Below are 14,533 nucleotides of genomic sequence, written 5' to 3'. Positions count from 1 at the left end.
GTGTTTTTTTTTCTTACTTGGGCGTAATCAGGAGTTTTTCTTTTTCGTTTTCTTTTCTTGCCTTTCCTTTGCTTTCCTTTACTTTGCCTTTGCCTTTTGTATTACCTCCTCCCCCGAACGAATGGATGGATTGTATGGATTGTATGGATTCAATGGGTTGTATGGATTGTATGGGTTGTATGGGTATCGTGGTATCGCCGCTGAGTCGTTTTCTGTCTTTGTAACCAGCAGGACGGAAGGAGGGACGGAAGGAGGGGGGAAGGTTGGGTGCGTTGGGTACTCGGTAGATGGATGGAAATTTCATGTGGATGATTCTGGATACTTAAGTACTTACATCTTACATCTCACTTACTTGGTTATGGATGTGTGGATGTGTGGATGTGTGAACCTGGGACGGAAATCGCGGTGAGCCAGTTGTGAATTTGGACGTGCGAAAGTGGGTACCTAGTGGCTTGCGTGGTGTGAGATGTAGCATCGACGGCCTATGTACAGGATGGGGCACGCTGTCTGTTTGTCTGGACTTTACTCTGGGGCAGGGGGGTGAAGTACAGCCGTCTGATACCTACCAAGGTAGATAGACGCCATCCTGCGAGTGTCAACATACATACCACCTAGATGTCCATTCAAATAAAGACTGGAAACTAGCAATGCAGAATAGCCCGACGAGCGGCAACTCTTCCAAGCTCAAGCTAGCTTCAACACACATACCTGGGTATATCCATTCAGTTGAAGACTAGAAACTTCAAACGCTGAATGGCTCGACGAGCGGTAACCTTTCCAAGCTCAAGCTTGGAATATCCACCGGCTGGAGCTTAGGTTAGACGGGAGTGCTAAGACATGTGTCTTGGTCCTACTCCGGCTCTGTTCCATGATCCTAGATTCCCAGAAGTTTCTCCGTACGGCTGGTGGGCGAGTGACCTACCATGCCATGTCATGGGCTTCATCAATCTCGTGCATATTCCGTATCAGCCTGTCAAGGTGTGTATGTACTGGTTTTAGGCCAGTCCCCTCCCTTCATCTGCCTGAAGTTTGAACACCAACTGGTGGCCTCTCTGGAGTCTGTAGATTATTGAACAGGTAAGTATACAGTGATCATCAATCATATCTTCATTATAGCACTCATACATAAGTTATAACTCACAATACAAAGCGCCAAACCGCACAACCAACCAGCCAGCCAGCCAACCAGCCAACCAAACAAAACCCCACCCCCACCGAAAAGGCTACAAAACAATAACGAAACGATACCGACCCCCGCCGCTATACCCAAAGACTCCTACAGTTCCCATCCCATCCCACGGTCCCACGTTTACACGATCTCGCCCACCAAGTCCTGCAGCTCCCTCGCATGCCTATACGTCCTCCAGACCTCGGCCGGAACGCCCTTAAACGCCTTCCTGAACCTATCCTCGGAGTTCAACTTCTTCTCCTCCGCCAAATTAACGCCCTCGACAACGCGGATCCAGATGCGCTTCACAGCGTGGGGGCTTTTCCTATACGTGGCGGCATACGACTCGGGGTCCTTCTGTGTGGAGTCGCCAATAAACACCCACTTGCGCTCCGGAAGGTGTTTGAGCAGGCGCGCCAGCTCCTTCTCCTTGTACTGCTGCGTGCCCACCGTGAGCGAGAGCACGAAGCTCTCGAGCTCTTGGAACGTCATCTCCCGCAGAAGGAGCTGTCCTTGCGGGTAGTGAGAGTGCACGAATTGGGTGAGCGTTGGGTATAGGTTGTACGGTGACGCGGACAGGTAGAACCATGCCGGGCGCAAGACGCTGTTAAGGTGCTGGTACAGCTCAGGTGTGTCCGCAACCGCTTCCGCCTCGAGCGCGAATGTGTGCCGCAGAAGCTTGAGCCGGTCTCGCACTTCGGTCACTTTGATCGTGTCGTCGATGTCTGCCGGACGAGTCAGTCAAGTCTGCGAGGAACAAAGGTAGGAGGGAGGAGGAAACAACTCACCCGAAACAACGCCCCACCCGTCCTTCCCCGCGAACCTCGTCCTCATAGCGCCCAGGACCTTCGCCTCATCGATTCCCTGCGGCAGCAGAGCCGTGGAGACCACCTCCTCGCCATCACTATACGGCCCACCTGGCAGGGGTATATCATTGACCGAGACGCCCCCAGCGCCCGAGGGGCCGAGTAGTATCCTCCCCTGGCCCGCAAACTCGACCTCGACGGTCCTGGCCTCCAGGACCAAGTCCAAAAACATCTGCACGCGCTCTGCGATTCGCGCCTCGGCGGCATCCCCCTTCGCCAGCCCCAGCTTCTCGGAGATGTCGGCGACGACCGCGGCCACGTCCCGGCCGCTGTTGGCGAGGAAGTAGGCACCGATGAATTCGGCGGTCCAGCCGGATGGTGAGGACGAGGAGGGATACGCGATGTTGTCGTACAGCCAGAGGACGTCGCTGGACTGTAGCGGCGTCGGCTTGGGCGGGGGGAGGATGTGAAGCTTCCGTAGGAAACCGGAGATCAACGGCGGCCAGTCCAGGAAGGTGAATGCTGTTACGGACTTGGAGAGCGTGTACGCCATGGTGCGGATGTGTGTGGGTGAGTTTTTGGTGTATGTACTTGTGCAGAGAGTGGAAATGCACGGATGGGTGGGGGATATGGGATGATATAGGTAAACTGGTAGCTGGGTAGCTGGGTAGCTGGGATACGATCGGGCGGGGAAGCTGGGGTTGGTTGTTTGGAATTTTAGCCCATATCATTGCCTGTGGCGGGCGATGATGATCTACTGCGGCCTGTCCGCCAGCCAGCCAGCCAGCACCTTGCACGCCCGACTCATCACTGACCGGAATTTCCAGTGTCCACCCTTTGCGTAGGCATGAAACTCGTATGTAGCAGGCTGCACTGTTGCATCGTTGGTTGGTATTCCAAGTGTGATTCGCGGCGTTTCACCCATGAAGCCGGCCAACTCATCTCCCCTACGTTATGGGTCGCGAACTTTCAGACGAATCATCCACCGCCGGCCTAGTCACATACAACTTACAACTGACTGACGTCTGTTTCGCACGCATGATCCAATCATATGGCGCAGCTTTTCCCCATCCCTGTCACCTGTACTCGTGTGTGGGTGGGTGGGTGGATTGGCGGCGGTTTGTACAACCGACGGTGAGGATGGTGATGGTGGTGGTGGTGCCTGGAGCTGTCTGGGAGCTGCGGATGACTGACTAGAGTGTGAAGAGTACTTGGATCCACGAGTAGTGGTTGAGGATGAAGTCACGTTGCGTTGTCGGTTTTGCGAGCAGAATTCAAGGCAGTAGGTGCTCCAGGATCTATCATACATATCATAGAGTACCTGGGTATTGCAGGGCTGCGTGCATACCTACGTAGGCTGCTGACCTGGAAGATCGATCGCCGGGAGCTGGGTGTTGGGTATGGTATGTACTAATTACAGCTGCCGCCTCAAAGAGATGAGGAGGAGGAGGACGTGTGCAATTGAGTGGACGACGGCGGTGGTGCCTCAGCTTTGCCAGCAGCCCTAGAATCTTCATGTTGGCCCCGAAAAGACGAGTGACAGCTTGTTCGGGAGAAAATCACCCGTCTGTGCCGTGCGCCCGCAAAACGAGGTCGGCAGTCAACGTTTAAGGCTGTCCCCGCTCTCTGGAAGCGATGATGAGTCGTCTAAATCAACGGCACGCTAGTGATACCAACGTGGTGATGCCCAAGCTTTTCTTCATGGCAGGTTGTTCAGCTCCCACAGAATGCAAAGGAGCATTGAGCAGAGACTCCATCTCTATCGCTTTTACGATTATTCTACATACCCCACAGCTACGGGACCAGTGAACGCCAAAAGAAAACCAACAGCACGGCGAGCAGCCATCTACTTCCCCTTTCCATACTTCTCCTCGACAATCTTGCCCACAACATCGGCACTGTTCTTATCGCCCTTCTTCTTCTTTCCGCCTCCACGTTTCCGCTTTACGCCACCACCCTTCTTGTCCACGACGTCGTCTTCTTCGTCGTCGTCCGCAAAGTTTCTGCTTCCGCCAAAGCCCATGTCGATGTCATACGAATCACGCTCGTGTGCATCGACGAATGCTTTGCGTCGCTTCTCCCTCTCGCTCTCCTCTTTTGTGGGGACCGCTGCCAGTTTGGATGCTTTTGCGAGAGCTGCGGCAAGCTCGGGGTTGGAGTTGAGGAGGTCGCTGGCGGATGTGGGTGGTTTGTATGTGTCCGAGTCAGTCTCTGCCGGGGATTCGTTGAAATAGTTGATTGTCGGTTGCGATGGGGGCGGTGGTGCTATGCTTTCTTTCGGTGTGCTCGGTGGTGCCATGTTTTCTTTCGGTGCGCTCGGTGGTGCCTCGTGTGTGGCCTCTTCTTTCTTGTGTCGTTTCGACGCCTCGGTGTTGTCGTCGGTGTCGGTATCTTCGTCTTCGTCTCCGAGGCCGGCCAGTGGGTCATAGTCTCCAGCGTCGGCAAAAATATCATCGTCCTCTTCTTCTTCAGGTTGTTGTTTTTGTGGCGGCGGAATCATCCCCATCACCCTGCGTTCCGGTGGAGGAGACAACTCTGCTTTTTGTTTCCGCTCCTTGTCGCTCCGCTTGACTTTCCGCTTCACTTTGCCGTCTGCCCCAACCACAAGCTTCACCTTGGCACCGCCTTCCGTTTGTTCTATCCTCTCCTTTCCCTTCGGCTCTCCAATCTTCTTGAACTTGTCTCCTAAGCTCGGTTGCGCTGCCTCTTTCGCGGCTTGCCGACTCCTCTTCAACTCCGCCAAGATTGCCGCACGTGTCTTTGGTTTCGGCGGCGGCGCCATCTGTCCTTGCTTCTTCTCCTTCTTCCGCTCGATTGTAGCCACCTCTTGTCCGAGAACTTTATCCAGTTTCTCCTCCAGGTCTTCTTCCTCCTCTTCCGCCTCCTCTTGCGTTGGTGTGTCTTTGTCCATGACATTCTCGCCGCGCTTGACTCGCTCCAGCAGCGCAAAGTCGAGACCCTTGACCAGATGTGTGCTACTGACGTCGCCACCGAGCAGCTTCGTCTGCCGCACATACTCTTCGTGGTCGATATGTCCGTCCTTCGCCAGCTGTGCTAGGGCTTCCAGTCGTTGCACGCGCTCGTCCTCGATCTCATCGCTTTCCCGCAGCATCTTTGCGCGGTCCGTGTAGCCTTCGCCGAACTGGGTGCCCTTCGGAGCCGCCGACGACCTGAACTTCTTGGCCGGCTGCTGTGCGGCCCGATGTGCGGCGAGTTGACGCGCAAAGTCGTTGTTGCCGGCTGTCAAAGAGCGCCTGTAACGACACGGTCAGCGAGTGGAACGGTGCATGATCGTGTCAAAGAACCGTACGGCGTCATGGGTATCGAGGATCGCATTCTGGAGCCCAAAGCGGGCGTCGCGGATGGCGGCCCGTTGGTGGAATTGGAGCTCGCAGGTCGCTCCGATCGAGGGGTCTCGAGCAGCTTCCGAAACTGGGCGTTGTTCATCGTGTTGTTCGTGCCGTGGAATGCAGTACGGAATCGCTGGTCGTATGACGGTGATGGTGGTTGTGATGGTTGTGTTCTCGTCGCGAGGATCGTGGCTTTGCTCTAACAACACCCACCTCTAACGAAGTCGCTCAGTCACGTGAGCCAGTCCGGCCAGGGACCACTAGCGCCTCTGCATTGTTGTCTTGGCATTGCTGGCGGCCTACGTTCACTCGCGCACGCATCGAGTTTGCGTGTACTTGACTCTTGCCGCGAGGGTTTTAGTTAGCGACGTTGTCTCGTCTCTTCAGAGCCTTCTCCCTTCCTTCTCCCTTCCTTCCCCCTTCTCTTCTCCTTCTCCCCGACCACAACACTCCACACTCCAAACCTCCAACCCCCCCCCATCCCTCCGACACCTCTCTTTCTGTTTCCCCCCTTCACAGTCATCTTCATCACCCCCATCGATCAAAGATCCTCCTCCACTCCACCAACCTCCTCCATCCCCTTCACCAACCAATCCATCACCACCAATCCAGCCTTTCCCCCGGGTTACAGACAGTGATCTCTGTCAACTTACCCTCACTCGGCCACATACACACATTTGTTGGCTTGCTGGTCCTCCTGAGTCCCCAACCCAAAAGCCACGAAGAAAAAAAGTCATCTTAATACTCTCCCGCCCGCTCCTCCCGCCTTTCCCGACCCCCCGACCGCATCTTCCTGTCTTGACACCTACCACACATTTTACACCTACCACCATCCACCTACCATCTGCACCGATACCACGCTCCCCCCGTCATCTGCACCCATCCACCACCACCACCGAGCGTTTTCTTTCAGGTGTACACAGCAGGACAAGATCGAATATAATTAATTGGACAAATAACAATTCGCGTCTACACTTTCAACTCGTAGTTTGAAGAACCACCAGTTGAGAAAAAAAGAAAAAAGAAAGATAATGTCCTCCCCAAGCGCATCCGGAGCCACTAAGCGTCCGCTCGAGGATTCTTCGTCCCCTAATGTGAAGGATGAACACGACTCCAAGAGGCCCGCCCTCGACAAGTCGGTTCGTGAGGAGAGCTCGCCTTCTCCTTCCCCTGCTGCTGTGGTCAAGTCTGAGCCGGCCCACGAGGAACCCGCTACCGAGACCGAAGGACCGTCGGACGCCACTCCAGACAACACCAAGGATATCGACACTCACGTCCCCGATGCCCCCCAGCAGGCTAGCCAGCACCCTCCGGTTGACGAGAGTCAATGGATCCATATCCGTGCGCTGATTACTTCTGCTGAAGCTGCTACAGTGATCGGAAAGGGTGGTGAGAATGTCACGCAGATTCGCAAGATGGCCGAGGCCAAGTGCACCGTGTCGGATTACCAGCGCGGTGCTGGGGAGCGCATCTTGACCGTCAGTGGCGCTGTCGATGCTGTTGCTAAGGTAATTATCAAGGATCTGCGGAAAGAGACATCTTGTTCGATCAGGGATGGTTGTCGCTAACGAAGTTTAATAGGCGTTTGGCCTGATCATCCGCACTCTCAACAATGAGCCTCTCGACCAGGCGTCTTCTCCCCAGTCCAAGACTTATCCGTTGAGATTGCTAGTCCCCCATATCCTCATTGGCTCGATCATCGGCAAGGCTGGTTCTCGCATTCGCGAGATTCAGGAAGCTTCCGGTGCCAGACTTAATGCGTCCGGATCCACTTTGCCCTTGTCGACTGAGCGTTCCCTAGTTGTGACCGGTGTCGCCGATGCCGTTCACATCGCCACCTACTACATCGCGAACACCCTTGTGGAACAGCTCACCGAGAGGTATGGAGGACCGGCCGCATCGGCGTACGCTACTAGAACCGGCGGACCAGCTGGACCTATTCCCGGGGGAATGCAGGTCATTCCGTACCAGCCGCAGCCTCTCCACGGAAACTACGGCCACCCGGAGACCTACAAGCGCCACACGAACTCTTCGCAGCGTTCGCCGGCCAACCCCTACGGTGTCCCCTACCTCCACGGACAGGCGCCGGCGCCGGCTCCCCAGGCCCCCATCCACTACCCCAACCCCCAGGACGCTGCCGGCTACTCTGGCGCTGGACCTCACCAGCCCGGCCAGACTCACAGTGGACCCGCCCCCCAGGCTGGAGCAGCTGCGAACCCGATGGCTATGCTTCCCGGCCAGCCCCTCACTCAGCAAATCTTTATTCCTAACGACATGGTCGGCGCGATCATCGGCAAGGGAGGCGCAAAGATCAACGAAATACGCCAGCTCTCCGGAAGTGTTATCAAGATTAATGAACCACAGGACAATAGTAATGAACGGTTGGTCACGATCACGGGAACGCAGGAGTGCAACCAGATGGCGCTCTACATGCTGTATTCTAGACTCGGTACGTTGAGAGAATCCTCCGTCGCCCCGTTTTGAAGACTTCATGCTAATATCCACAACAGAGAGCGAAAAGCACCGAATCTAGATGGCTATCTCCACAACCACCTACCTGCCATTAACGCCCGAACTTGGAAATTTCACACACACTTGAGCACTTGTTTGTTTGTTTGTGTTTGTTTGTGTCGTCGATGTTTGCTGTTTTGCTGTTTGTCATGGTTCTTCGGTTGTTTTTTGACAGTTTTCCCTTTTCTACTACTCCCTTAAGGGCGCTGTATTTCTTCAACTTTTTTTTTCTTTTTTTTTCTCGTTCTTTTTTCATCTTCTGGGGTGATATTCTTTTTTTTGTGTGTTTTTGTGTTTTGTAATGATACGAACATCATGTGAATCGGATTGGGGATTTTCGGATACAGTACACTCAACTTACATAAAGAAAAGAAAAAAAACGCTCAACCTCTGCTCTGGATGGAGGGGGGGAAAGTGTTTTCTTGTTTCTTGTGTGCGTTTTTTCTTTGTCGGGTCGTCCGATGTCCAGGAGGAGGAGGAGGAGGAGGAGGTCTTACGCATATTGATGGTTGCTTTTCTTGTGAATGATTGGGATTTGGGTTTTGAGAGTTGTGATGTACTGTCATCGTCGTCATGTCGTGTTGCTCGCTCTTCCTTCCATCCATCCGTGGTCAACTCTTGCTCCGCTCCACTAGGGCTAGAATAGGTATCGTGATGAAGGTGAAGATGCTAGACGGTTTGGTGTAGGTGTGCAGGACCGAGTATCGTAGAGCACCGTATATCTCGAGACCACCGTTCTGCGCCTCCAGCTGTGAGGGCGACTGCTGGAGCTACATACCTCCTACGTACAATAGACCCCGACCCCCCGAAGTCCGGCCCCAACGGCCGCAATAACACTGTCAAACTTTGGCCGCCCGGAGCCGTCGGCTCCAATAAGGTTCTGCTGTGGAGGAGTCGGGGAGGTGAACCTACAAGTCCGAACTCGTCTGTATATAAGAGAGACCTTGCTGCCGCTGGTATTTTTGCTGTAGGTATGTATCGAATGGATTATCTCTTCCTGTCTATCCAAATATTTCAACAAACGCAAAATCAAACCGTGAAACGACAGATTCAAGGCTCGGCTCCGGATCGGATGTTTGCTTGCTGGGAAGGAAAGGAAGGAAAGGAAGCGGATAGATCTTTGTTTTGAGTCTTGACCATGCGGCATTGCTAGCTGCTCTTCCGCTCCCGTTTAGCAAGAGATGTGACATGTCGGGAGGTTTTGAGTGCGAGGTGGAGGTGGAGGTTCCGGGTGAGGTCTTGGGAAAGGTCTTGGGGAAGGTCATGGGGAAGGTCTCGGAAGGGCTGGATTGATAGTACCGAAAATCCGCTCGGTATTGCTGTCCCGATTCCCCAGGAACACTGGAACACTAGAATGTCCGAAAGACTATCCTGTGTATGATACCAAGCTGGCACGGTTATCGTTTCCCGGCGTCCCGCGGTGTCGGCGCGGCTTGCAGTCCCGTCAGAGTTCGGGAGCGTAAACTGATACCTGGGTATCGGAAGATTCGAGCCGTGTCCAAGGCCCAAGGTTTGTTCCGGGTTGCGCGCCGGTACCGGTACCGGTTGTGGTCGCTATGTATTAGGTACTCCGAGAGTGAGTTACGGCGAGTTACGGCTTGATGGAGCGGGCCTCTCCTCTTACCGTCTTACGGGCCGGACCGGAATGGCTGCTCCGGTGGAGACGCCGGGTTTGGTGGTGAAGGAGGAGATGGTGGAGGTGGAGGAGATGCTGGAGGAAGCAAAGCCAACGGTCGTTACAGCACCGCGACTCCCCAAGCTTCACTTCCCGTGCCAAAACAGATCGTGAACATGAATCAAAAAAAACCAGATCGTGAACGTGAATCCAAAATTGGAGCCGATTCTGCAGCGCTGACGCTGTGCTTCTGAGCGCACAGACACAGAGTTGGCAGTCATTCCAGCCAGCCATTCACGGCTGAGCAGTGAGGCCAGCTACCGACCTCAAGTATCGATACATCCGCCTTCCCCGGAAACTTTGACGACGCTCGCACGCTCGCACTGCGTGATAGTTGGTGCGACAGCCCGAAGCGAGGTTCGACATCTGGTCTCGGCTCCCACTCTTAGGAGTCAGCAAATGGATTCTTTACACTCAGTATGGATTCTTCAGGCTTCGTGAGTGATGCATCGCACCTGTCATCATAGAGGTAGCAGGTAGGTACTTAGCGTAGGTACCTACCTGTGTAGAGCATTGGGCTATGCAACACTGCCCACCCACCCAGCGTCAGACATCGATACCTACCTATGTGCCTATGTCCCTATGTAGACGTGCGCAGTACTATAGTGCCTACATAGGTTAAAGAGATACTCATCTACTCACCTATGTACCTATACATACCCAGAATAGGTATATACCCTCACCTAAAGCTAGAGTACTCTATAGGTAAGGTACCCGTCGGATGTCGCGCAGATCATGTCCCAATATAGAAACCTCCGATATCCTTCTTCAAGTGGGTAGTGGGCACCGGTGTGTGTGTGAGTTGTTGGCCTGGCGAACCTGACGGGAATTCGGAGCGTAGGTATGTACTCCATGTACCTGCCTAGGTACTTAGGTGATCCTGCTGCCTGATTCCGGGTCTTTTCTCCATGAGGACTGAAAATTTGTATCATCCGACTGGGGCTCTGGGAGATTGGTGATGCATAGAGTAGAGAAGCCTGCGCACGTAGAGCCGAGTTCTCCATATGTTCCCCATGAAGACCAAAAATTCGTGCGTATTATCCGACTGGGAGATTGGTGATGCATAGAGAAGCCTGCCTGCGCACGTAGAGCCGACTACTCCTTACGAATGTAGATATTCGTAGTATTCCCTGCGCACGTTTGTAGAGCCCTCAGCCGACTTCTCCTCCTTACATACCTACGAAGGTATGCATGCATTCGTACATAGTGTAAGTACCCACTCAGAGCCACTCTACTCCACACGAGCCCGTAAGCCAAGGGTACATACTCTAGATATGTAGGTACATACCATGTACTTTGGCGTCGGGGCTCAGTGACTGACTGCCTGAAGCTCGGAGTTGCCCATGCCATGCCAATGATGCCATGCCAACCGGAACCGAACGGCAAGACGGCCGCACCATGCCACTGCTTTTGGTACCTACCTACATACACATCAGTATGTATGTAAAATTATCTCGCGTAGAGCAGAGCAAGGCTGAACCTGAACTCGACTGTCTTTCCTCTCTCGAACGGGGGCGGCTTTCAGCGAAGGTTCAAACCGGTTGGTGGTGGTGGTGGTCACTGGTGGTGGTGGTGGTGCTGGTGGTTGGGCTCGTGTCGGGCGGAGATCCATACTTACCGCATGCATGCAGAGTGCATGTACGCACGGCGGACGAAAATAGCTTGCGAAGAAGGGAAGGGAAGAAGAAATGCTGTTTCCACGTTGGAATTTACACCTCCCCGGAAACGGGCAGGGAGCGATTGGGGTGTTGTAATTTCGGGCTCTATCCGGCGGTGGGGGAGGAGGCGGGAGGTGAGAGGTGAGGGGTGAAGGTGGGAGGAGAGGCGGGAGTATTTGGAGTTCACGGGCACTTTCCGCGTGCGACAGCACAGACAGGAGCGGGAGCGGATTTGTAGAACAAGTTGAGATCCAGGGAGCCCGGAGGTGTCGGTGGTATGGTTGTGAGACATCCACGTATCTAGCAGGCAAGTCGAACGGAGGGACTGAGTGCAGGTTTCCAGGGATGCCGTGTAGGCATGTACTGCGCAGCGCGACAACTCTAAACAGGCTGCCGTGCAACGAGGCCTGAGAGTGGGTATATAAAGCTTGGTCTCACTCGAGGTCTGCTGTCATCCGTCCTGCCCATTTCAAGAGCAGTAATACAGACTTATTAATTCCATCGTGTTGTCCGTCCGACAATATTCTACTTCCTCCCTCCCTCCCCCGACTTTATCTCCCACCCCACGTTCACTCCTTTGCAACATCTTTACCATCAACAGCACCACCACTCTGCATCAACATCCACAATCATATCGCGACATAATACACCTTTTCCATAAACCTCAACAGACGCACATAATGACGAACCTACTCTCGCTCGTCACCTCGGTGCTTCTGCTGTCGAGCACAGCCAGCGCCCTCTGGCCCATTCCTGCTCACTACGAGACGGGAAACGACACCTTCTGGCTCTCACCCGACGTCAAGCTCGAATTCGGATCCGGCAGCTATAGCGGCGGCCCAAAGGTATGTGCGATCCCGGCACCACCGTCACACCTGGTCTTGGTGCTGGTGAGGTCTGTGTGTCACTCGAACCCTGTGGAAGCTGACTGCGGAATCAGGAAACGAGCTACCCCTCCTCAGACTACTCATACCCGTCCACCGGACGTGGCAACAAGAAGGTCGAGGCTGCCTGGGACCGTACCAAGGCTGCCTTGTTCAAGACCAACATCGTGCCATGGCAGTTCTACCCCAAGGGAGCCAAATTCGAGCCTTCCGTTGGTTCCGGCACCACCATCAACAAGGTCGTGATCACGCAGACCGAGAAGGACATTGATGCGCCCACCTATGAGGAGATGAAGGAGGCGTACAACCTGACCATTCCTAACGGCAGCGGAACCATCTACATCGACGCCGAGTCTTCTCTGGGTGTGATGCACGCCTTGTCGACCCTGCAACAGCTCTTCTACAAGTCGCAGAGCTCCAAGGCCCGCGGTTCCGTCTGGGGCAAGGGACCAGTGACCATCCAGGACAAGCCCCGCTTTGTCCACCGCGGTCTGAACCTCGACGTGGCGAGGCAGTGGTACCCGAAGGAGACTATCCTCAAGACTCTCGATGCTCTCTCGTGGAACAAGATGAACAGACTGCACCTGCACGTGACCGACTCGCAGTCGTGGCCCCTCGAGATCCCGTCCATGCCGGAGCTCGCCGAGAAGGGTGCTTACGCGCCCGGATTGACGTACTCGCCCGAGGATCTGCAGCAGATTCTGGATTACGCCGAGGCGAGAGGTATCCAAGTCATCGTCGAGATCGATATGCCTGGCCACACCACGTCGATTGCCGAGTCGCACCCGGAGCTCATCGTGGGCAGGAATGCTCAGCCGAACTGGGACACGTACGCTGCGCAGCCGCCGAGCGGATCGTTGAAACTGAACAACAAGGAGGTGGAGAACTTCCTGACGAAGCTGTTCAAGGACCTTCTGCCGAGGCTTAACAAGCACACGCCGTACTTCCACACCGGAGGCGACGAGGTCAATGCCAACGTCTACAAGCTGGACCCGGGCGTGGGCTCAAGCAACAAGACCGAGATCCAACCGCACCTCCAGAAGTTCTTCAACCACGTGCAGACCCAGGTCCACAACCAGAACATGCACCCGTTCGTGTGGGAGGAGATGTTGCTCGACTGGAACATAACGCTCCCCGAGAAGACGATCGTGCAGATCTGGCAGACGGATGAGGCAGCCAAGAAGGCGACCGAGAAGGGATACAGGATAATTCAGGGCAACTACAACTACTGGTACCTCGACTGCGGCCAAGGTTGGTTTCTTCCTTCTTTCTTTCAAGGTGATGGTGATTGACAATGCATAGGTCAATGGCTCGATTTCGGCGGTCCCGCGTTCCAGAAGTTCTACCCCTTTGCCGACTACTGCAGCCCGCGCAAGAACTGGAGGTAAATGACATCCCTCGACTCCAATTGCCACAGTACTAACACTACCAGACTGATCTACTCGTACTCGCCGACGCAATTCCTGACGCCTGAGGAGGCCAAACTCGTCCTTGGCGGCGAAGTGCACATCTGGTCCGAACAGATCGACTCGCAGTCGCTAGACGTGATGCTATGGCCGCGCGGATCCGCCGCCGCCGAGGTCCTCTGGAGCGGCCGCGAGGATGCCCAGGGAAACAACCGCACGTTTGCCGATGCTAGCCCGCGATTGGCCGAGATGAGGGAGCGCATGGTGGCCCGCGGTGTCCGCGCCACGCCCGTCATGCAGCTGTGGTGTCTTGCCAACCAGGGGGATTGTGCGCTGAATGTGTAGGGTAGTTACTTACGCACCGCTGTTAGTACAGTGTAGAGTATGATACCTGGTGAAGTGCAGATGCGTGTTTGAATAGTGTCTTTTTCTTTTCCTTCTTGTTCTTTTCTTCTGTTTTTGGGGGTGTTTATGGGGGATGTGCAGGTTTGATAACTACCGTGTAATGGTGCTACGATGTGTATGGTTTTTTTGTATGGGTGAAAAACGGTAGATAGTGAATATCATGTTTGTCACATGTACTATACATACACCTGCTCTCCCGTCCGAGCATAGTGGTAAGTGTAGACAGTCGTACGGGTGGCCACGCACGGGATATCACTCGACGGCCCCCACCTCAGCTGAGCTGAACTTTGAAGTTTAAAGAGTGCTCTTCGTGTTGGGACTTGGGACGCACAGGTAATACGGAGTATACATAGCAGCTGAGTTGCCGGTATATATATACATACCGCATGTCAAAGCTTCGAGACGGGTGGAGTCTTCGTGAATCGTGGAGGACCAATAGACTGTACTCCACCAGACATACTATGAATAGTAAATTCCGCCAGCCCGTGGACAATTGACGTACCTTCCGCCTGCAGTGCAGGCTCGTATACAGAGTTATATCTATCTACCGTACTTCGTGTGCTCTTGCACGACTGGATCATCTGCTCTTCGATGCCGGAACAAAAGCAAAAAAAAATACTGCAGTCTATATTGGTATGCCAGGTATGCCAGGTGTGGTTATATACGGTAC

General features: G+C 54.3%; 4 protein-coding genes across 4 annotated transcripts; 2 read left to right on the top strand and 2 right to left on the bottom strand.

Annotated features, from left to right (window-relative positions):
* Positions 1-1,171: 1,171 nt before the first annotated feature.
* On the bottom strand, positions 1,172-2,674 carry BZA05DRAFT_135695 (uncharacterized protein). Its single transcript, XM_051478847.1, has 2 exons — positions 1,957-2,674; positions 1,172-1,893 (listed from the first exon to the last, which is right to left on the bottom strand). The coding sequence occupies exons 1-2, from the start codon at positions 2,525-2,527 to the stop codon at positions 1,310-1,312; spliced, it is 1,155 nt and encodes a 384-aa protein (XP_051336982.1). The 5' UTR covers positions 2,528-2,674; the 3' UTR covers positions 1,172-1,309.
* Positions 2,675-3,644: 970 nt separating this feature from the next.
* On the bottom strand, positions 3,645-5,504 carry BZA05DRAFT_438218 (uncharacterized protein). Its single transcript, XM_051486485.1, has 2 exons — positions 5,285-5,504; positions 3,645-5,228 (listed from the first exon to the last, which is right to left on the bottom strand). Exons 1-2 carry the CDS (start codon positions 5,419-5,421, stop codon positions 3,821-3,823), a joined length of 1,545 nt encoding a protein of 514 aa, XP_051336981.1. The 5' UTR covers positions 5,422-5,504; the 3' UTR covers positions 3,645-3,820.
* Positions 5,505-6,256: 752 nt separating this feature from the next.
* BZA05DRAFT_135627 (uncharacterized protein) lies at positions 6,257-7,997 on the top strand. Its single transcript, XM_051478846.1, has 3 exons — positions 6,257-6,832; positions 6,906-7,773; positions 7,835-7,997. The coding sequence occupies exons 1-3, from the start codon at positions 6,356-6,358 to the stop codon at positions 7,855-7,857; spliced, it is 1,368 nt and encodes a 455-aa protein (XP_051336980.1). The 5' UTR covers positions 6,257-6,355; the 3' UTR covers positions 7,858-7,997.
* Positions 7,998-11,580: 3,583 nt separating this feature from the next.
* On the top strand, positions 11,581-14,076 carry BZA05DRAFT_377369 (glycoside hydrolase superfamily). Its single transcript, XM_051481837.1, has 4 exons — positions 11,581-12,013; positions 12,109-13,303; positions 13,355-13,436; positions 13,485-14,076. Exons 1-4 carry the CDS (start codon positions 11,849-11,851, stop codon positions 13,801-13,803), a joined length of 1,761 nt encoding a protein of 586 aa, XP_051336979.1. The 5' UTR covers positions 11,581-11,848; the 3' UTR covers positions 13,804-14,076.
* Positions 14,077-14,533: the final 457 nt, after the last annotated feature.

Source organism: Tricharina praecox (assembly GCF_024521635.1).
Source record: "Tricharina praecox strain CBS 144465 chromosome Unknown BZA05scaffold_23, whole genome shotgun sequence".
NCBI classification, from domain to species: domain Eukaryota; kingdom Fungi; phylum Ascomycota; class Pezizomycetes; order Pezizales; family Pyronemataceae; genus Tricharina; species Tricharina praecox.
This window is presented reverse-complemented; position numbering and strand designations above follow the sequence as displayed.

What these genes read in the sequence shown, in the direction of transcription:
- BZA05DRAFT_135627 (XM_051478846.1), top strand. Translation starts at nt 6,356, where the DNA reads ATGTCCTCCCCAAGCGCATCCGGAGCCACTAAGCGTCCGCTCGAGGAT. An exon ending in CTGTCGATGCTGTTGCTAAG is followed by an intron (nt 6,833 to 6,905) that starts GTAATTATCAAG and finishes GAAGTTTAATAG; the next exon opens with GCGTTTGGCCTGATCATCCG. An exon ending in CATGCTGTATTCTAGACTCG is followed by an intron (nt 7,774 to 7,834) that starts GTACGTTGAGAG and finishes TATCCACAACAG; the next exon opens with AGAGCGAAAAGCACCGAATC.
- BZA05DRAFT_135695 (XM_051478847.1), bottom strand. Translation starts at nt 2,527, where the DNA reads ATGGCGTACACGCTCTCCAAGTCCGTAACAGCATTCACCTTCCTGGAC. An exon ending in CGGGTGGGGCGTTGTTTCGG is followed by an intron (nt 1,894 to 1,956) that starts GTGAGTTGTTTC and finishes CTCGTCCGGCAG; the next exon opens with ACATCGACGACACGATCAAA.
- BZA05DRAFT_438218 (XM_051486485.1), bottom strand. Translation starts at nt 5,421, where the DNA reads ATGAACAACGCCCAGTTTCGGAAGCTGCTCGAGACCCCTCGATCGGAG. An exon ending in TCCTCGATACCCATGACGCC is followed by an intron (nt 5,229 to 5,284) that starts GTACGGTTCTTT and finishes GTGTCGTTACAG; the next exon opens with GCGCTCTTTGACAGCCGGCA.
- BZA05DRAFT_377369 (XM_051481837.1), top strand. Translation starts at nt 11,849, where the DNA reads ATGACGAACCTACTCTCGCTCGTCACCTCGGTGCTTCTGCTGTCGAGC. An exon ending in GCTATAGCGGCGGCCCAAAG is followed by an intron (nt 12,014 to 12,108) that starts GTATGTGCGATC and finishes CTGCGGAATCAG; the next exon opens with GAAACGAGCTACCCCTCCTC. An exon ending in AGCCCGCGCAAGAACTGGAG is followed by an intron (nt 13,437 to 13,484) that starts GTAAATGACATC and finishes TAACACTACCAG; the next exon opens with ACTGATCTACTCGTACTCGC.